We start from the raw sequence: 21579 nt of genomic DNA, 5'->3' as shown, positions 1-21579 counted from the left end.
CCTTTTCTTTTTGCGAATACAGACTAACACGGCTGTTACTATGAAACCAGTCACACACCAATCCACACAGGACTGGGAAAGGGAGAAAGTCCTTATTAACAAACAAAAGTTCTCTGTCACACAATAGGCAGCTGGGGGGAAAAATACAGGCCAATCTCATTGAGTAGAAGACTTCTCTCTTCCCCTGCCCCCACCCCAGACTCTGCTGCTGTATAATCCCCTGAAGCAGGATGGAAAGTAGATTAAGATCTCTCATGGCAGGTCCCCCTCTGCCAGTGTCACAAACAATTTCCCTCTTTGGGCAGATGCCATAGCCAGCAGGAGGTTGCAAAACATGCACCTTGATTAGACTGGATCTGCCATACTAACCCCTTTGCAACTGGCTCAGCCTGGAAGGGCCAGCTCTTGAGCCTTTAAACATGGAAGGATATAGGGTTTGAGTTGTGGGGGGCCACACAGGGTTTCAGAGCTGAAGGCCTGGAGTTTGGGGAGCTGTGTTGTGAGGAAGGAGTCTATCTCAGCTGGCGCTGCACTGGGGTAACACTATGGCAGAGTTCATGTGATCATGATAGTCTCAATAACTATAACAGCCTCCCTCTCACCCACCTCATTGGGAAGACCTGGTGCTGCCTATCCTTGGTTCAATCTCTGCTGGTTACCTGTATGAGGCCACAGTTTCATAACCTCCTCTACCCCCACTGGGCCTCTCTTTCCCCTTCGACAACCTCTTAGATTTCCAATCCTGGGAAAACATTCCTACTGAGGTCGATGGAGCCAGAGAAAGGAATGTGGACAGGGGTGAATCCTTGCAGAGAGGTGGGAAAGCAGCTTTACAACCACTGACCTGTTGACATCCTCTAGGCCAGGGGTCGGCAACCTTTCAGAAGTGGTATGCCGAGTCTTCATTTATTCACTCTAATTTAAAAGCATGCCAGTAATACATTTTAACGTTTTTAGGTCTTTTTCTATAAGTCTTTAATATATAACTAAACTATTGTTGCATGTAAACTAAATAAGGTTTTTAAAATGTTTAAGAAGCTTCATTTAAAATTAAATTAAAATGCAGAGCCCCCCGGATGGTTGGCCAGGACCCGGGCAGTGTGAGTGCCACTGAAAATCAGCTCATGTGCCGCCTTTGGCACGTGTGCCATAGGTTGCCTACCCCTGCTCTAGGCCTTACTTAGGGAGAAGGGCTGGGAACTCAGAAAGGGATCTCCCGCTGCTCAGAAAGGAGGAAGACAGACAGCAGCTGTTTCCAAGGCTCTCATTAGAGACCTCAGGATGGGCATGTAATAAACTGTGGCCACGTGCATATAGACACCATAGTGATCGAACCCAGATGTTCAGCCGCAAAAGCAGAGGCTCCCTGGAACTAGCTCATCCTGCTCTGAGCAGGCTATTCCAGTTGCTACTTGAGGCATGAGTGCACACACACAGGCTGAGCCAGTGCAGCGTATGTGTATCCCCGGGCACACGGATCTGTAGATCCTAGGAGAGAGAACACAGCACTAGCAGCCTATTGCTACAGCCCTCCTCATTATAGTATCTCAGCCATTAATGGATTTGATCTTCCCCCACCTTTGGGAGGCAGGAAGATATCCTCTCCATTTTACAGAGGAGGAAGCAAGGCACAAAGGTCGCATATGGCATCCACAGCTAAGCCAGGAACTGAACCCAGACCTAAGCCAGTGCTATTTACTGAACACTTTTCCTAGCTGCAGAGGCACCCCCTCTGCTATATGCATCCAACTCCATATGACACTGCTAGCCTGCATAGCCAGTATCTCATAGGTTGCAGGTACTTGCTAAAGCCCTGGATAGTCCATGAAAGAGCATCATTCCTACCTCTCCACCTGCAAAGGCCCATGCAGCATGAACACACACACGCACATGTGGACACACAGTTATTAATGCAGGAAACTTACACCTCACTTTCATGATTCTGAATTTCTGAGGCTCATAACTTACAAGAGAACCAGGGAAAGAAAACTACAGGCTCTTTATTTCAGGAAAGAAACGTGGACCAGTGGCTCAGGCACAGGCCTAGGACTTAGGACACCAGGGTTACATCAGAAGGGGTACATCAGAAGCAAGAAGCTTGCTAATCAACCAGTGGGGCCACTGGATGATCAAGATGCTAAAGGAGCATTCAAAGATGATAAGACCATTGTGGAAAAACTAAATGAATTCTTTGCATCGGTCTTCATGGCTGAGCTTGTGAGGGAAATCCCCAAGCCTGAGCCATTCTTTTTAGGTGACAAATCTGAGGAACTGTCCCAGATTGAGGTGTCATTAGAGGAGGTTTTGAAACAAACTGATAAACTAAACAGTAATAAGTCACCAGGACCAGATGGTATTCACCCAAGAGTTCTGAAGGAACTCAACTGTGAAATTGCAGAACTACTAATTGTAGTCTGTAACCTATCATTTAAATCAGCTTCTGTACCAAATGACTGGAGGATAGCTAATATGATGCCAATTTTTAAAAAGGCTCCAGAGGTGATCCTGTAATTACAGGCCAGTAAGCCTGACTTCAGTACCAGGGAAACTGGTTGAAACTATAATAAAGAACAAAACGGTCAGACACATGGATGAACATAAATTGTTGGGGAAGAGTCAACATGGTTTTTGTAAAGGGAAATCATGCCTCACCAATCTACTAGAATTCTTTGAGGAGCTCAACAAGTATGTCGACAAGGAGGATCCAGTGGATATAGTGTACTTAGATTTTCAGAAAGCCTTTGACAAGGTCCCTCACGAAAGGCTCTTAAGCGATGTAAACTGCCATGGGATAAGAGGGAAGGTCCTCTCATGAATTGGTAACTGGTTAAAAGATAGGAAACAAAGGTTAGGAATAAATAGTCAGTTTTCAGAGCTATAGTGGTGTCCCCTAGGGGTCTGTACTGGGACCATTCAACATATTCATAAATGATCTGGAAAAAGGGATAAACAGTGAGGTGGCAAAATTTGCAGACAATAAAAAACTAATCAAGATAGTTAAGTCCCAGTCAGACTGCGAAGAGCTATAAAATGATCTCTCAAAACTGGGTGACTGGGCCACAAAACGGCAGATGAAATTCAATGTTGATAAATGCAAAGTAATGCACATTGGAAAACATAATCCCAACTATACATATAAAACGATGGGGTCTAAATTAGCTGTTAGCACTCAAGAAAGAGATCTTGGAGTCATTGTTGATAGTTTTTCTGAAAACATCCACTCAATGTGCAGCGGCAGTCAAAAAAGTGAACAGAATGTTTGGAATCATTAGGAAAGAGATAGATAATAAGACAGAAAATATCATATTGCCTCTATATAAATCGATGGTATGCCCGCATCTTGAATACTGCATGCAGATGTAGTTGCCCCATCTCAAAAAAGATAAATTGGAATTGGAAAAGGTTCAGAAAAGGGCAACAAAAATTATTAGGGGTATGGAATGGCTTCCGTATGAGGAGAGATTAATAATACTGGGACTTTTCAGCTTGGAAAAGAGACAACTAGAGGGGGATATGATTGAGGTCTCTAAAATCATGACTGGTGTGGAGAAAGTAAATAAGGAAGTGTTATTTACTCCATCACATAACACAAGAACTAGGGGTCACCAAATGAAATTAATAGGCAGCAAGTTTAAAACAAACAAAAGGAAATATTTCATCACACAACGCACAGTCAGTCTGTGGAACTCTTTGCCAGAGGATGTTATGAAGGCCAAAACTATAACAGGGTTCAAAAAAGAACTAGCTAAGTTCATGGAGGATAGTTCCATCAATGGCTATTAGCCAGGAAGGGCTGGGATAGTGTCCCTAACCTCTGTTTGCGAGAAGCTGGGAATGGACAACAGGGGATGGATCACTTGATGATTACCTGTTCTGTTCATTCCCTCTGTGGCACCTGGCATTGGCCATTGTCGGAAGACAGGATGCTGGGCTAGATGGACCATTGGTCTGACCCAGTATGGCTGCTCTTATGTTCTTATGTTACCCCAGCTCTGCTGCTGACTGTGGGCAAGTTCACACTTGATGCTTGTTTCCTCTCCTATCTGTTGTCCTTCTAGACTGTAAACTCTTTAGGGGTAAGGACTCTCTCTCTCTCACTGAACGGCTATACAATGCCTAGCCCAATGGTGTCCTGATCTCAGCTGGGACTTCTAAGAGGTACTGTGATGTTAATAATAATAAACTGGGGAGTTTTCTATGTCCCTTGTTGTTTTGCGGAGCTGTTGCAACAGCACAGTCCTCCATTGTGGAAGCTGCCACCTTTACATCAGCCTCAGGATGAGTGTTATGGCCTATCCAGGACTCTGTAATGTTTGTTTTACTAATGATCTCGGATGCCTCAATGTTTGACATGATGAGCTTAAGACACCTGATTTTTCAGAAAGCCCTGAGCACGTCTCTAGATGGCTAAGCTAGTTCTACAGCTCCATCACCAGAATATCTGAGCACATTGCCCTCTCTACTGCATCTGTCTGCACATCCCCCCTGGGAGGCAGGGCAGGGCTATTATCTCCTTTGCACAGCTGGGTGACAACAGTTCAGCGAGACTAAGTAACTCGCCCAAGATCACACAGGAAGTCTGTAGCAAAGCAGGTAACTACCACAAAGCCATTTCCCCTCTTGGACTGGCCACTGTCCTCTGAAAACCCGTTTAATCTGTCTCAAATTGGGCACCCCAAAAATCACTAGACCCTGTTGAAAATCTCAGCCTGTATTCTCATCTCACACAGCTTTGTTGCAGCTCTCTGGTTCCAGTCTATTTCCCCTGCAGGCCCAACTAAATACTCCAAGGTCTATAAATGATTTTTCATTCCAAAAGCACTTCTAGTTCTCTCTAGCTGGGCTGAAGTTGGGAAGAAAGCATACTTTTTCCATCAAAAGTCACATCACTGTCTGATCCCTGAGAGCACAACAGGGTTCTGTCAACATGATCAAATCTGTAAGCATTGCAGTCCTGAAATCTCCTTGTTTGTTGCTGCTCTTCTCACTAGGATCCTAAAGTCACACTCTAGTCTGGTCTATACACAGATCATATCTATTTAGGGATCACTTCTGTGGAATGAGCCACAAAGTCCACTAGGGACTTACTGATTTTAGATGGAAAGAGCTCACAAGGGTGATAGGTAGCAGGATCAACCCGTGTTGGAGTTACCAACTTTACCCTCAATTACTTTTGAAATATTGCTTCCCCAGAAGGAAGTGGGTGCCATGCACTAACTGAGATCAGTGCCAAGTGGGCAAGATCAGAACCATAGTTTGAGCCTCAGGGATGTGGAAAAAACATTATAAGAATCAGAGGTTTTTGATATGACATGATTTTTACGGAGGGAATTTATGTCAGAAACCCCGTATTCACATGACCCCAAATTGAGACCACTACCCAAATCCCAGGCACTTATGAAGCACGACAAATTTCAAGACAATTCAAATAAGCATGTGGATTTTAAAACACTTAGAAAAGTTGTATGTTAAAAAAACAAACAAAAAAAATCCCCAACAAAACAAAACGAAAAAGCAGCCAGTGAGTGTATAATGTCCAGCCTGCCCAGGTCGAAGGAGACTGGAAGGGTCAGTGAGCCATGTCATGGTCACCATCAAGGCCAGTGAGCCAGAGGATAATGGTGCAGTAAAGCACGGCACAGATCGGCGGGTGTGGGAGGGGGGATGTATTTAGGTGGCTAGGGCAGTGAGGCTGGTAACAGGGGTCTGGGGGGCGGGGGGGTGGGTGTGATGTGTGAGTGTGAGGGTAACTGCTCCCAGGGGCAATAGAGATGCGTGTGCTGGGGGGTACAGTGGTGGAGAGGAATGGAAGACCTTTCTAGATCCTAATACCAGAGAAGATGCCCCCTCCCCAACACACGCAGAGAGGGAGGCCTATACTAGGGACCTGCCCTCAAAGGCAGTGGGAGAAATGCCTCCACCCCCGGCACCCTCCTCACACCCCACCCTCCATAATGACATCCCTGATCCTCTAGTGCCCCCGTTGGTCCCAGCAACCCCATCTGCACCCAGCAACCTAACTCATCCCCTCATTCCCCCAGCGGACCCCACAGCACCCCCCACCCTGACCCCTCAACTTAGCCTCCCATCACCCTCCGCCCCCCCGCACCGTGCGCGTAGCCGCTCCCTCCATTACGCCGCCTCGCCCTGGGAACGCTCATTCCCGCCCGAGGGAGCCGCGGGAGCGCGCGCCGACCGTCCTGTGCTTCCAACTCCCTCGCAGCCCCCTCCGCCGCCTTCCGATCCAGCCACCCAGGTCTGAACCGCCCCCCGCCCCATCCAGAGACAGCTCCCCGGTCCCACCTCCACCCCCAGACGTGACCCCTCACAGCCAGCCCCCCCGAAAACCTCACAGCGCAGCGCCATAGCCAGACCCCTCGCAGCCAGCCCTAGACCCCAGATCCAACCATCCAGGACTGATCGCCTGGCCCCATCCAGAGCCTGCTGGCCCCATCCAGAGCCTGCTCCCCCCATCCCACCCAGCTCCAGCTCCCGCGCTGAATCCCCCACATCCCAGCCCGTCACTGAACCCCCAGCCCTCAGCTCTACCCCAGCCACCCCCCCAGTCTTGTCCCCATACTTCACCGTCTCCAGGACCAACCCCCCAGTTTATTCCACTCCAGACCCTAACGCCTAGCTCTACCCCCAGCTGGACACACACAATCCTTCCCTCCCCCCCAAAATTGGCCCAACCCTCCCGGCTCTCCAAGGGCAATAGAGATCGGGGGGGGCAGGTCTGAAGTAGCTGGGAGGGGGTTGGCACAGGGGTGGGAGGTTGCTGCTGAGATAGGAGTGGGTGTTACAGGAGGGGATTACCCCTGCACTGAGCATGAGGGATACCAAGCTCTTATATAGTGTTTTATAAAGGAGGCAGGTTTCAGAGTAGCAGCCCTGTTAGTCTGTATTCTCAAAAAGAAAAGGAGTACTTGTGGCACCTTAGAGACTAACAAATTTATTTGAGTGTAAGCTTTCGTGAGCTACAGCTCACTTCATTCACTGAATGCATCTGATGAAGTGAGCTGTAGCTCACGAAAGCTTATGCTCAAATAAATCTGTTAGTCTGTAAGGTGCCACAAGTCCTCCTTTTCTTTTTATAAAGGAGGCAGTATCATTAGCTGATGGTGAAATTGAAGCACAGGGAGGGAAAGTGACTTGTCTAAAATCACCCAGCAGATCAGTGGCCAACCCAGGGCTCCTGCATGTCAGTCCAGTGCCCTATCCCAATACAGGTGTTGGGTATTTGGGAAAGAAGGTTAGCACTGGGGTGAGTGGGAGGTAACTGGGAGTTGGGGGGGGGGAAATTCCCATAGTATGGAAGTAAGGGAGCTGGGAAACCACACAGAGGGGGCTGAGCCTGAAGGAGGAGACGTTTGCTGTGGGGCTTGTGAGTGCAGTGGGAGAGGGCTGGGTGCAGGGGTAAGGGTGGGGGTGGCATGAGTGACTTGGCCTGCTCCTTCCTCACCATGCTGCCTCCATCCAAAAGGCCCAATTTAGAAACAGGCAGACGGAGCTGCCGGCAGCAGATCATATAACATGCTGTGCTGCAAACCCTTGTTCACTCCCACCAGCTTCCATCTGCAGCCCACCACACTAGCCCATGCCGTGCCATGGCTTCCTCAGGACTCTGGGCCCTGGATTATGAGGTCCATGGGGACGTGCAAGGTAAGTGTGCTGCATTTTGCACTGTTGCCCTGCTGCATTGATTTTGTTGCAAATGGAGAGGATCATTCCCCTGCTGGCTCTAGCCACGAATGCTGCAAATAGCCCATGAAAGGAGAGTAAATCTCACTAGCAGCAGGACAGCTGCTACCATGCAGCATGGCTGGGAGGATTTCAGTGAGCCCCAAATGATCTGATTAAAGCCAGTATCCCAGGGATAGGGAACAGGGAGCAATTCCAGACATGCCACTGTCATCTTGAGCGGTGTGTGCAGAGATATTTCTCAGCATGGGAGTGAGGTTGTCTCCCTCTGTCCAGCTCTGGGCAGACCCCACCTGGGTTACTATTTTGAGATTGGGGCCCCTCGGTAGAAGAAAACAGAGATTTCATCCATTGCACATTGTAAAACCCCTCAGTAGAGCTCTTTCAGGCAGGAAGGAGTGGGGTCTAGTGGGTTGAAGCAAGAGTTTGGGGGCTAAGAGTCAGGATTTCTTGGTTCTAGACCCAGCTCTTGGGAAAGGAGCAGGGTCTAGTGGTTAGAGCAGGGGAGATTGGAGTCAGAACTCCTGGGTTCTATTCTTTGCTCTGGGAGGAAGCAAAGTGTCATGACTGAATCACAGGATTGGTAGTCCAGATTCTAGAGTTCTCTTCCTAGCTCTGCCACTGATTTGGTGGGCAGCTGCTGGTAACTCACTGTGCTTCACCGATACATTGGATGTTGTGAGGTCCATTCATGTCTTAGCCTTATGCAGGAAACGCTGGGTGAGGTTTTGGGACCTGGATGCTGTAGGCGGTCCGACTGAATTATCACAGTGGTCAATTCTGGCCTCAGAATTGATGGAGTTTTCTTTACACCCAGATAGAAGGACTGATCCTTGGTGTAAATTAGATGATGCCAGGGCCTAGTGTTTCATTTGCATTCATACCTCAGATGCTGAAGTAAATTTCACATGCTGTGGAGTTGTGGGCTCATTGGGTGCCTTTGGAACTCATTGCCACAGGAGCTGAAGCACTGAGCAGGAGCCAAACAAGGATAGGATGTTCCTGTGGATAACAGGACTATCCAGAGTTAGAGCAGTAAATCTTACAAACCAAACAAGGCTGTGGCAAGGACAGACACCATCATACTCTAGGGCATGAGCTAATGAAGGGTCAGGCAGGGACTTCTCCAGGAGGCAGGTTATTTCAGCACGGCAGGGTTTTCTGCACTTTCCTCTGAGCAGCTGGTGCTGGACAGTGCCAGGATCCCAGGATAGATGGCTCCTGGCCTGGTCCAGGCTGGCGGTTCCCACATCATTAAGAAGCAGAGCTGGCATTTAATGCCCAGCATTTGCTGTCTATTTGCAACTGACTCATCTTTTCTTTCTTCCCGCCAGGTGTCTTCTTTAGAAAGGTAAGGGTGTGTGTGTGGGGAGAAGGGTGTGTGAGCGGGCGAGGCGGGAGCCAGCTTTTAGAGCACAGCCCATTGGAGGGGACAGCATGCTGGGTCGCATGACACTGTCTCCTGATTCCCAACTGCCCCTAGTCCAGACTCTCCTTCCCAAGCCAGTGTGAAGCAGCTGCGGGCAGGGAGGAGAAGCCTTAGTTGGATGCACTAAGGGCCTATGCTACCAAACAGGAGCTGCTGTCAGGGTCCCCAGGCCAGCAGTAATGTTGAAAACGGTAGCCAAAATCAGGAGCTGCTTGCTGGAGAGGACGGTCCAAGGCAGAAGGGGACCAGATGAAGTCTTGGGCTTGCGGATGCAAGGAGCAGTTTAGAGGAGAAAAGTCTCTGGTGATAGAGCAACATGTGCAGGGAGAGGAGAACTCCCTCACTGATCAGCATGCGCACCTCTATGGCCAGCAACCCACGCTACAAGAAGTTTTGAAAGGCCCTAGTGTGGGTTCTCAGGAGCTTGATGCAGTGAATACAAGTGCTGGACCTCCCTGCCCCAGCCACCCTGCTTCCCTCCTGGGCACTGAGTTTGCTGGTGCAGACCTCCCTTGGAAAAGCTTTTTCACCCAGTGCATGGTTAGACTGTGGAACTCATTGCTACTTGATCTTATTGAGGTCTAGAGCTGAGCAGGGTTCACAAAAGAACTGGCCATTTCTATGTGTAATGAGAATGTACAGAGTTAATATAGTAAATACTAACTAAGAGACAAGAGTCTGAGAGGGATCTAAACCCACATGCTTCAGGGCATGAGCCAATTTATAACTATTGGGGTTAGGAAGGAATTTCCCCTGGGAACAGAGGTCTTGCAGTTTCCTCAGAGCTGCAGGGACTGGGCTGCTGTGGGAGATGGGATACTGGGCAACATGGGTCCCCTGTTATGATCCACTCCTATGCAGTCATTTGCTGCACCTCTACCAAACAGTGAAGAGTCTGTTTCAATCCATCACCTTCCATCTCTTTTTCAAAATATTAATGATAATAAATAGTGTTTTGGATGAGATTCCAGGTTAAGGAAGGGAAGTTTTTGAGCCATTTACCATTTAAAAATCCCCCACGTGTGGTGGTGGTGCAAATTTGGGGAAAGGGAATTATTCTAATCTGTGTACACACCTGAACCAAATCTCTAATCTCTTTCCAATATTTACTAGAGAAAAGGCCAGTAGGTATAACTGAAGTGTGGATCAGGTGGATGGAGCCAAATCCATACTGCCTGTAAGCCCAAGCCTCTTCCTTTTTGAAGCAGGGCTGATCAGAGCCATGAATACAACGAGCCGGCCTGATTCTTGCCCTGAAACTTGGGATCCTGCAACGTGACTGGATGGCATCACTATGTAGAATCAGGGCCAGATGTAGGCATAAGTGCTAGAGGGCTGTGCCTTGGGCCCCAGATACTGGAGCCATCTGATTGCAGTGGAATCTCAGGGCCATTTAAAGAAAAAAAAGAAAGTTTCTGATGCTACTGTTGGAAAGACAAGCTTCAAAACATGCCCCAAGTGAAGCAACTGCAGGAGAATCTGCCTGAATCTGAGACAACAGCTCTGAGAGGGGGAATTTCCCTGAGTGTAACTCACGCAGCAGTGTCTGCTAGATTCTGCAGAGAGCCTGGGACAATAGCTTTAAAAGGGAGGAATGGCCCAATGCATCTCGATGATGTACCTGCAGATCCTTTCTCTGGTGTGCATCCATCCTGGATGCCAATTTATATTGCCCAAAAGACTCTCTCATAATGTTAATGTTGCTTCCAGGACCTTGGACTGACTGCTGAGCCTAAGCTGGTTGGTCCAAGCTGATTGGATGAGCTCAGTTTTCGGGGGTGACCCTGGTGGGGCATAGCAATTTTCCAGACTTAGTGTGTGCGTAAATTTTAGAGCACTTTGAAACGTCGGCTCTTACCATGAGAGCTTGGTTTGATTGAACTCTGGCATAGCTAGTGCCTCTGTGATCCAGCTATCATCATAGATCTCAGACGCTGTGCTCTCTCGATCCTCCTGGCCTGCTTTAGCTACCTTTCTCCTAATATTTGGCTCTATCTACTGCATCCAGCTATTCGCCTAGATTCTAGTAATCTTAGATGCTGTCTGTCTCTAGCCGTCCATCCATCCACCCCCCCCACCCTCCATAAACATCCCTCTGTCTATTTAGTGATCTATCTATCCCCATACACACCCCTCCACCTGTCTAGCTCAGCTCATAGGATGCTGGTTTCTCTGTCTATAGGGATTGAATAGAGGCAGTAGATGGATAATTGCAATGAGGCTTCAGGCCACCACCCAGGACAAGCGCTTGTGAAGTCATTAGCCTGTAGGGAGCGCCCTGTCTAATGCTGACTGTTCCTCCTCCTGCTGGTGCCCCTGGCTGGCAGCTGATACCCAAGCCGAGACAGGAATGTGGTTACCCATCTGCAAAGGCATATGAAAAGCTGGAAGCCTTGCAAGAGGCAGGGAGAAAACCAAGTTTGTCCCACCCTCTCTGGGGTGGAAGCTCCCCATGTAGACCTGATGGAGCTAGAATCCTTCCCCTCAGAGTTGCACTTCCACATGGATATGTAGAGAGCTACATGCTGGGTGGTGCACAGCCTGGGCTGTGCCATTCAGAGATCAGTGCACAGGGCAGGAGAGGCTGTATGCTGGGGACTGAGGCAAATGCCCGTTCTGTTGGCTCATGCAAGGCCTTGATAATCCTGTCTCTTCCTCTCCAGTACACAGAAGACCAGGGCAAGAAGCTGGGGGTGGTAGGCTGGGTGAAGAACACCTCCCGTGGGACTGTGACTGGGCAGGTGCAAGGGCCCAAGGAGAAGATTGAGATCATGTGAGTATCAGCTAGGCTTCCTAGCTCACCAGTTGGCTCAGTGTTAAACATGGGTGCTGCTCACCCTTCCGGGTATCAGAGCAGGGGGAGGTGAATAGCTGCCAGGGTTGGGGTTGGGGAGCTGCTTTTTCCCCCTAGTGGTGCGGGAGGGAGCTGCTGATATCACTCCAGCGTAAAGAGGAGATAAAGGATCCCAGGATGTGGAGAGATACGGAAAAGACTCCTCTTTGTGTATCCCCAGCTCTTCCTTCACCCGTGTACATCAAACACAAGCTGCAAGTGTTGAAGGCCCTTTGTAGCATAGCTGAGCACCTGCCCCACTCGAAGAACTTCCAGACTTTTCCACCCACCCACCAGTCAGCTTCTCCCTGTAGATCGGGTTCCCCATTGTGCTAGGTGCGGCACACCCGCATCCAGCTGAGATCAGGTCCCCCATCACACCAGGTGCTGCCCAGACCCCCCCGACTGAGAGGAGGACCTCCTCATGCCAGGAATTGCACAAACCCTCCCGACTGAGGATCCTTTCTGTTGTGCTGGTTGCAGCACATGACCTCCTGCCTGAGATCAGGTCCCCGTTGTACTGGGAGCCACACAGACCATTGTACTGGGCATTACACAGATCCCCTGACTGACATCAGGTCCCTGTTTGTTGTGGGCGCTGCACAGACCCCCCCCTAACTGAGACCAGAGCCCCGTTGTACTGGGCATCGCACAGGCCCCTGACTGAGATCGGATACCTGTTGTACTGGGAGCCACACAGACCTTTGTACCAGGCATTGCAGACTGAGATCGGGGTCCCGTTATACTAGGTGCCGGACAGACCCCCTGACTGAGATTGGGGCCCCATTGTGCAGGGTGCTGCATAGACAGTTCATGCGCACCCTCCCACACACACACTTCAGTTTAAACAGACAAATGGTGGCAGTGGAAACAGGCACAGAGAGGGGAAGGGGCTTGTCCAAGGTCAGGGGCAGCACTGGGAATGGAATCCTAAGTCCCAGCACCCCGTCCACTGGGCAACACTGCCTCTCTAAGAAGAGCTGTGAAAGTGCCTGATCCTGAGAGCTGACCTGACATTCCTGAGATCTCCAAGATGGGAAACATCCCTTTGTGAAGGAGCAAAGCCGCTTCCAAAGACCTATGTTCTCTCTGGCGCCTCCAGTGATATGCAGGCCCAAGGTGTCGGCCAGACTGCAGGGGTGGTGTGGGGGGGGCAAGTCCGATCCCCTCCCCTGCAGGAGGGAAGGGGTTAATCCCTAGGTCCAAGCTGCAGGATCATAGACTGTCACATTCCCCATTTGAAACCCTCCTGCCTCTAACTAGGGCAGTTCCCCTGGTGCTGCTGCCCTAGCCAATCAGTGGCTGGAAAATCTGGGCCTTGGCTCGGCCCCAATTAGCGTCCCCTCAGGAAGGGACAGAGAATTTGTCTGATTAATTTCTCTCTTCAGGGGCCATAGAAACCTGCCTGCCCATCCCCCATCACCCGTGGCAACCGGGAAGGGCAGGCGGGGCAACTTCCGTAGCAACGGCTCCGTCACCTTCAGAGATGACAACCGGAGACAGTTTCCATAGCAACAAGTCCCCCTTCCATCACCTTCAACATTTGGAGACAGAGAGAGAAGTGGAACAGTTTCCATAGAAACCAGTCTCCCCCCATTTCCACCACCTTCAGGGCTTGAACAAATTGGGGCTGCTTCTATAACAGCCAGTCTGCTTCATTCCCCCATCCCTTTTCATGAACGAGATAATGGGGGAAAGGCAGGTTCTATAGCAACCAGTCTCCCCCATCTTTGCTTCAGGTCCTGGAAGGAGATAAAAGAGGAAACAGGTTCCACATGGACTTTACAGGCTGAACCTGTTTGTGTGGGATCATAGCTGGGTAAATGCCAGCTGTGTAAACAGCGAGCCAGGACTCCTGGGTTCTGTCCCTAGCTTTGGGAAAGGAGTGGTGTCTAGTGATTAGAGCAGAAGGGCTGGGACTCTTAAGTTCTATTCCTGGTTCTGGGAGTGGAATGTATTGGGCATGGGGGAGGCTGCAACCCAGGACTCTGGGGTTCTATCTCTGGCTCTGGGAATGAAGTGGGGTCTAGTGGTTAAAGCAATGGGGCTGGGAGCCCGAGCTCTCTTTATGGATGCTCTACCCCCTACCCGCACAGGAAGAACTGGCTGCGCAACGTAGGGAGCCCCATGTCCCGCATTGACCGGGCTGTCTTCTCCAATGAGAGGGAGATCTCCACTCTGGAATTCTCGAACTTCACCACCAAGTACTAGGAGGTGGGGCCAGGACCACAGCAACTCCTTACCCCTTCCTTGGGGGACCAGATGACTGTGACCTCTGCTGGCTGGCTGCAGCTCCAGGGTGGAATGCAAGGACCCCTGCATCCCAGCCTGGCCATTGAGCATGTCTTCCCCTGCTGCTCCCGGACGTCAGGGTGTGGGCCTAGCTCTCGGCACGTGGACCTGTGATTTCCTTTGCCAGCCTCTCACTAAACTCCCATTCCCCAGCAGGGGCCCTGCCCCCAGAACACCTGAAACCCCTACACCTGATGCCTGGCTCTGTGGATAAGGTCCCACCCCGGGACCTGAGCCCCACCCCACACCTGCTTTGCACTAATACAAATGGCTGCACTGGCCCCCCACTATTTAATCCACCCCCACTGTGAAGAAGATGCTGCCTATGCTGCCAACATACCCCTCCCACCTGCACACTGTATTTCTGCAGAGGGGCTCAGTAAAGATGACCTGAGAAAGCGAGAAGATTGATGCCTGTGCCCTTATGTTTGGTTCCTGGGTGGGTGGGGTCTGCCTGGGTGGATTTTAAAATACAAAACCAAGGGGAATGGTGTTCTCCCCTTGGGTTTTTAATCTAGAAATAGCAGCATCATGCCTCATTTCCCCTTTCTCTGGGCTGGCGGCGATTCAGCAATGTGGCTTGGGCTGTCCCTGAGCCTTTGAAGGAAGGGGAAGGGGTCTGTACTAACCACTCCCATCCCACAGTGATGGGCTCAGTAGCAGAGTAGAGACGGGCTGGGATTGCCCAGGGGTGAGACTGAGCCTGGAATACTGCATCCAGTTCTGGTGGTCACATTTTTAAAAGGAAGGTGAAAAATTGAAGAGGGTGCAGAGAAGAGCCCCAACAATGATTCAAGGGTTGGAGAAAATGCCCGACAGTGAGAGACATAAGGAACTCAATCTGTGTAGTTTATCAAAAAAAAAGGTTGAGATGTGACTTGATGATGGTGCCTGGGGGCCTTCATGTGGAGAAGGTGCCAGGTACGAGGTAGGGGTTCTTTAACCTTGTGGGGAAAGAAAGACTGAACAAGAGCCGGTGGCTGCAAGCTGCTGCCAGACGCATTCCAATGAGAAAAAAGGCACACATGTTTGCTAGGGAGAGTGATTAACCACTGGAACAAACTCCCAAGGGCAGGGGTGGAGTCTCCATCTCCAGTCCACGCTGGCTGCCTTTCTGGAAAATGCTTCAGTCAAACACAAGTGACTGGGCTCAATGCAGGGGTGTCTGGAGGATATTTTCCTGCTTGTGCTATACAGGAGAGCAGACTAGATGATTTAATGGTCCCTTCTGGGCTTGGATCTAAGTGACTGGACATTTGGGGGGCCTTAGTCTTTGGAATGCCCAATTTGAGACACCTCAAAGGGGCCTGTTGCTCAGGAGTGAAGTAAAAATCAAGGCCCTTTTAAGTCAAGGCTAGTTGGGTACCAAAATGAGTCACTTTGGAAAACTTGAGCCTAAGTGATTAATGGAGAACACTTTTCTGCCAAGTGTTTGCTGGTTTTTGAGTTAAATGGGCTTTTAACACAAAAGGCATTCCACAGCCTAGGTAAAGTCCTTCCTCCCCAAGAGCTCTGGCTTCACTGGTTTGGAGCCTGTGATGACACAATCCTATTGTTATGTGTAATATGGTAGTGCCATATCAGATAAGGAGCCCCCACTGTGCGAGGTGCTGCACAGATCCCAAGAGAGATCAGGGCCACCATGGTGCCAGGCACTGCACAAATGTCAACTGAGATTGGGGCCTCCATTGTGTGGGGTGTTGCACAGACCCTGACTGAGGTCAGGACCCTGCCATGCCGGGTGCTGCAAAGACACACAGTGAGAGACATTCCCTGCCCCGAAGAGCTCACAGTTGAAACCAAAAAGGGTAGGAGGGGAAACAGGCACAGAGGGGGGAAGAGAGTGGAGACTTGACCAAGGTGAGTGACAGATGTGGGAAGAAAACCCATGAGCTCTGGGTCCCAGCCTGCTGCACTGCACTCGCTCTTATGCCCTTAAGCACCAGGGAGCTGGATTGCAAGGATGCAAACTGGATCTCTTTGGCCAAACCCTGCTCCTAGCACTTGGGATGTGAGCACTGTTCCTGGGGAGGTGCCCCACACTCAGCCCCTGGCAGGTCAGACCCCTCACACCCAACTGATGAGGCCTGACTGTGCCATGGCGCTTGTGCAAACCCGATCAGGACTCACTCTGGATTAATCTCCACCTCAGGATCCTGTCCTCATCTGTTTGGGCAACTCTGGATTTACACCACGGTTAATGAGAGCAGGATCGGGCCCATTTCCTAGATATGAGGAGGGGGTTCCCCATTCTGTGCTCTGATCCCCTGGGTGAGATAGGGCAGCCCAGCCCCCAATCAACCCCCCCTCAATCGTTTCCCAGTCCCATTTCCCTGTGTGTGACTGATGTGGGGAAGGCGCCCAATGGCTGTGCCTCGTGGCTGGGAGGCGGGCGCTTTTCCAGCCATTCCTGGCCGGACCATTCTGCCGCCCAGGACTGCTCGTTCGGGCTGAGCCCTTGGACGCCGGGTTTCACCCAAGCGCAACATGTGATGCTTGCACCCCCATCAGGGACGGGGGATGGGACAGGTGATTCGGACCTCATCGGATCAGCCTTAAGACTCACAAGGAGCCCCCCACTGGCAGCCCCCTAGCTTCCAAGTAGCCAGACGCTGCCTGCACAGTGAGGTCTGCCCACAGCGGGGAGGAAGGAGACCTGGATGCCACCCCCCAGGTATGTGAGTCGGGCCCTGGGGGATGGAGGGGCTCGTTATTGTCTTTGCATCCCTGGCAGCAGGAGGGGAGGGGGGATCCCAGCTACCCATGGTGCGGGGGAGGGTGGGAGCTGGGCTGGGGATGCCCAAGTGGGGCTGGGAAGGAGTGGATGGGTGCAGTGGGGTATCTCCAGGGGATGGTCTCTGGATCTGAAGGCAGGTCCTGCGAGGGGCTGAGGGGCCTTTGATACCATAGTGGACCCACCTGATATATCTGGGGAAGGATGGGGGCCAGGGTGTCTGCCTGCAGCTGGCAGGGTCAGAGCTCCCTGCCTCACTGCTCCCAGGGTGCCAGGAAAACAGGGCGGATGAGGGGGCTCATACTATTGGCTCCAGTTGCTCACTACATGGGCTTTCTGCACACAGCTCTGCCAGTGCCATTCAATCCTGACCTGCAACCCCCTCTTACCCAAGCCCTGGGCTCCCCTGCACCTCTGCCAGTGCCCCTCAGTCCTGACCAGTCACCCTGGTGAAATCCCAGCCCTGGGCTCCCACAAACACACATGGCTCTGCTGAGCCCCCCAGTCCCAGCCCACAGCCCCCTGCTATTCCAGCCCCGGGCTTCTCCTAAGCAGAGCCATCCAGTCGTGTTACGTTATGATGTTGTTGGGTTATGCTGCGCTATCAGGCTGCTCCATTGCTAGTCAGCAGGGAGATGCTGATGTATCCCATAATGAACACTGGCAAGAGTGAGGTCAGGTAACCTACTGCAGGCTCTAAGAGCACTCACCCTAGGGGGTAGGGGATTACTATGGGGTGCAAATGAGAGGCGGGCCATGGAATACGGACGGGGAACATAAGAATGGCCATACTGGGTCAGACCAAAGGTCCGTGTAGCCCAGTGTCCTGTCTTCCGACCATGGCCAATGCCAGGTGCGTCAGAGGGAATGAACAGAACAGGTAATCATCAAGTGATCCATCCCCCGTCACCCGTTCCCAGTTATGGACAATATTAGTTGAACAGGTTGCTGACAGTGTGATGGTTCTGGCCCAAGAAAGAACCCAGGAGTCCTGGTTTCCACCCCCAGGCCCCACTCTAACCTTCTTTCTCAAAGGCAGGGGATCAGAATTGAGTGCAGGGTCTATGAGGGAGGGTCTCCCCAGAGCTGGGTTGTCCTCTTCAGTCCTGCTCTCAGCACACAGATACAGGAGAAGGGTTTAAGGGGGCTTATGAGGTCTTTTCCGGGGGTGTAAATGAGAGCAGCCTCAGAGCTGCTCTAATATATACTCAGTCCATGCAATCAGGCTACCCAACGTTTTTGAGAGACAGCAGATGGCACCACTGCATATCCTGTAGTCAAGGGGAATGTGCACTGAGCTTGGAACCAGAAGCTCCTGCCTTCACATCTCCCCTTTGCTTTTTGCTTTTTATATTTCCAGGCACTTCCCAGACCTTACTACTGACCAAGACGACATTCCACCCCACTATTTAATTACTCAGATATTAGCCCCCCACTTCCATTTTGCAAATAATCTAAAAGAGAGGCTACACAAGGTCAATTCAGGTGGAGCTGGGAGTCGAGACCACACTCTAACACCTCAGAGCTGTGTCGGAGCCACTCTGCTGCGCTAAAGGTGCACTGCCTTTTAGAACGAACGTGCTAAATATATGTGCCATGGTTATCCAATTGCTAAACGCTTTGCCCACTTCCCTCCCAGACCCAGGGCTAGCATGCAGTGTTCTAATAGCCTACTGCTATCTGAGAGCTACTCTACACACGGATTTTGTCCCGGTATAACTATTTTGGTTGGGGAGGGAATTTTTTTTTACCCATATGTTATGCCAGGACAACTCCAAGTGTGGAAGCAGCTATACTGATATAAAGATGTCTTATCCTGGGATAGCTTATTCCCCTTCCTGTACAGGAATAGCTATACCAGGATAAGCACCTTTATCTCATCATAACCATATCCACACTAGCAGGGGTTGTACCTCTTCAACTAGAATGGAGTAGTCAAAGAGGGACAACTTTGGTGTTTGGAAAAGTGCTAATGGAGTTGTGTAACCCACTGGCAAAGTGTATGCAAAGCCCTACTCTAGAGGCTAATTCATGCAGCAATTACTCCTGTAGCTCAGGTGGCAAAGGTCTATGCTCAAGTCAGAAAGTTATGGGGTCAAGCTCTGTTCATGACTTATGGGGGAATGTGATGGTTGCAAGCAACAGGGGATTATTTTTCTTTTTAAACAGCTGGTTTGGGTAATTCACAAAATTAGGGCTTTTACAGGGATCCTTCACCCAGTGCTAAAATGCGGCTGCCTCTGGGATGGGACAGAGGGGGATGTTTATGCAGAGATCCCTCACCTGTCTCTGAGTTGTAGGCACCTCTGGGGTAGTGTGCAATGCTGTTTATACAGGGATCCAATGCCTAGCATTGAGATACCTGGGGGTTGGGGTGTGGGGGCTGTTTATACACCCTCACCCAGCACTCAGGTGCAGCTGCTTCTAGGGTGGGTAATTCCCACAGCGAGGAGTCCTTTCAAATAGGCTTTATAGTGAAAAGCTCTTCTAACGTGTAAGATATGGTGCAAGTTATCATTAAACACAGGTTTGCATTCCGAACATCTGCAGGTGTGTTGGTTGCAAGGATCTTTTATCCTGTGTCCCATAGCGGTGGGGATGCAGCGAATAGCCAGTGTGCACTGAACCGCATCCATACACTGGGGTGGAGGGCTAGGAGCCCTATTATCAGATGCTCCCTTCAAGGGGAGTGGGAGGCTTAGGGGGCCATTCGCACCCACCTTAAGCCCCCTTTTGTGGTGTGCAGCTGAGGACACTCATTGAATACACAGAGGGGTTCTCAGACTTCATTGCACTGTGACCCCCTTCTGACAACAAAAATTACTACATGACCCCAGGAGAGGGGACCAAAGTGTAAGCCTGCCCAAACCCAGCCTCCCCGGGTGGAGTGGGGAGCAAAGTCAAAGCCCAAGGGCTTCAGCCCTAGGTGGGGGGCCTGTAACCTGAGCCCCGACAGCCAGGGCTGATGCCATCGAGCTTTGGCCCTTGGTGGTAGGGGTTGGGCAGTGGGGCTCAGGCTTTGGCTCGGACCCTTAAGTCTAATGCCAGCCCTGGCGACCCCATTAAAACCCACTTTGCGGTCCTAACCCACAATTTGAGAACCGCTGGTGTACAGAGAGCAGTGTGCTCCAGGAGGGGGCGTTCTGAGTCGATACCATAGACTATGGTGCTAGGAGTGAGCTGGCTGTGATTGTGGCCTTTAGGTAGGAGTGGGAGACCATGTGGGAGGGGGGGCTTGGGGACGTCGACTGGAGCAAGGATCTATTTAAGATCATTACAGATACCAAGGACTGAGGGTGTCACTGTCCCTGGGATCCTCCCCTTTCACCCTTGTCCTAAACAGCTGTATAACATTACTACACTACTGTATATTGTTAAAAAGCCCTTCTCCCCACCCCAAAAACAGCTGCATCTAGGGCTGGGGTGAAAAATTCCTGTATAAACAGGCCCTGCTCCCAGCCCAGAGGTGGCTTCATCTCAGCACTGGGGCAATGGATCCCTGTATAAATAGCCCCCACTCCCTACCCCTGGGGCAGCTGCAGCTCAGGGCCAGGCAATGGATTCCTGTATAAACAGCCCCCCACACTCCACCCCAGAGGTGGCTGCATCCGGGTGCTGGATGAGCACCACATGGCTTTTACCCATCCCTGTCTAGGCCCCATGTCCAGCCTTTCCTCCCCGCTCCCTCCCACTGTGCAGCTGGGAAAAGCCCCTTCCTTTTGTCCTCTCCCCCAACCCCCCGACCCCGCCGTGGCAGGACCAGCTGGCTGGCTGGGGAGGGCTGGCAGAGTCCTGCGGGAGCCCCGGTGGGCGCCAGAGGATGCTATTGTGATTTTTTTTTCCTGCCGGCTCCCTATTGCGGGTGACGCGCGCTCACACACGCAGATCCATGCGCTCACAGCACCGCAGCCAGCAGCCACAGCCAGCCCTTCCCCGCCGGTCCCCGAGCTTGCCCGCGTGGTGCTGGGGGCCTCCCTGGCTGTGGAATCTGGACGCGAGCGAGGGGAAGGAGCCCTGGGTGTCCCCCGGAGGGAGGTGAGCCGGGCTCCTGGGAGATGGAGGGGCTTGCTATTGTCTCTGCATCCCTGGCAGCAGGAGGAGGAGAGGGGTTCCCGGCTGCTCCTGGCGCTTCGGGGTGGGGAAGGGAGGCGGGCTGGGGATGCCCAGGTGGGGCAGGGATGTGGGGGCACCCGGATGCAGGCACCTGGGAAGTGAGGGGCATGTAGGCTAGAGCCGGTCTCTGCGCCTGACGCGAGGCCGGGCTGTGGGGGAGGGAGAGGCAGGCCAGCATGCTCCTTGGGGAATGGCAGGGGGAGCAGCCGGTCTGAGATGCCGGGTGTGCGCGCACATTGAGCTGGATTCCCTCTGGTGTGTGCATGGCTCTTTGTGTGTCTCTGGGTGCCTTTGTTTGGCAATAGCTCTCTGTGTTTGCACCTCTGTGTATCTGGGTGCGTGAACCTGTCTCCGTATTTGTTGGAGTGTGTCTCTGCCTGCATGCATATCTGGCTGTGAGTGTTTGTATGTGTGTGTGGATGTGGAGCTGGCTGTGTGTGCAGCTCTGCTGGGGTGTTTCACAGTGTGCATACATAA

The 21579-nt window shown here is 51.5% G+C and overlaps 3 protein-coding genes across 10 annotated transcripts in view; 2 read left to right on the top strand and 1 right to left on the bottom strand.

The window, feature by feature from the left end:
* TOP6BL (TOP6B like initiator of meiotic double strand breaks) overlaps positions 1 to 6366 on the bottom strand; it is a 57799-nt gene extending 51433 nt beyond the window's left edge. The window contains exon 1 of the mRNA XM_048857367.2: positions 6304 to 6366. Coding sequence (XP_048713324.2) covers positions 6304 to 6366 — 63 coding nt within the window. The remainder of the gene's footprint in view (positions 1 to 6303) is intronic.
* On the top strand, positions 6093 to 14660 carry LOC125639390 (acylphosphatase-2). 4 transcript variants are annotated; one of them, XM_048856313.2, is made up of 5 exons: positions 6093 to 6256; positions 7569 to 7662; positions 9036 to 9052; positions 11794 to 11903; positions 13352 to 14053. In XM_048856313.2, exons 2-5 carry the CDS (start codon positions 7608 to 7610, stop codon positions 13473 to 13475), a joined length of 306 nt encoding a protein of 101 aa, XP_048712270.1. In that variant the 5' UTR covers positions 6093 to 6256; positions 7569 to 7607; the 3' UTR covers positions 13476 to 14053. The 4 variants fall into 4 exon arrangements, with proteins under 4 accessions (XP_048712270.1, XP_048712271.1, XP_074986568.1 ...); XM_048856314.2 differs by lacking the exon at positions 13352 to 14053 and adding an exon at positions 14060 to 14660 and having other exon boundaries at positions 6140 to 6256; XM_075130467.1 differs by lacking the exon at positions 9036 to 9052 and having other exon boundaries at positions 6172 to 6256; positions 7484 to 7662.
* A 2002-nt stretch (positions 14661 to 16662) lies between these two features.
* The window catches only part of SPTBN2 (spectrin beta, non-erythrocytic 2), a 61787-nt gene continuing 56870 nt past the window's right edge, over positions 16663 to 21579 (top strand). For 3 of the 5 annotated variants that reach the window (XM_048856311.2, XM_075130464.1, XM_075130461.1), the window contains exon 1: positions 16663 to 16929. The gene's annotated coding sequence lies outside the window, so the exon portion shown is untranslated. Of the gene's footprint in view, positions 16930 to 20861; positions 21025 to 21579 lie in introns of those variants that run through there. The other 2 variants (XM_075130460.1, XM_075130462.1) reach the window with 1 other exon arrangement.

This window comes from Caretta caretta, chromosome 7, assembly GCF_965140235.1.
Source record: "Caretta caretta isolate rCarCar2 chromosome 7, rCarCar1.hap1, whole genome shotgun sequence".
Classification (NCBI taxonomy): Eukaryota; Metazoa; Chordata; order Testudines; family Cheloniidae; genus Caretta; species Caretta caretta.
The sequence above is the reverse complement of the archived record's forward strand: the minus strand, read 5'-3'. Positions and strand labels throughout refer to the sequence as shown.

Coding starts and splice junctions, on each gene's coding strand:
- LOC125639390 (XM_075130467.1), top strand. CDS start 7,534: ATGCTGTGCTGCAAACCCTTGTTCACTCCCACCAGCTTCCATCTGCAG. Junction 7,663..11,793: donor GGTCCATGGGGACGTGCAAG/GTAAGTGTGCTG, acceptor CTTCCTCTCCAG/TACACAGAAGACCAGGGCAA. Junction 11,904..13,351: donor AAGGAGAAGATTGAGATCAT/GTGAGTATCAGC, acceptor TTCTCTCTTCAG/GGGCCATAGAAACCTGCCTG.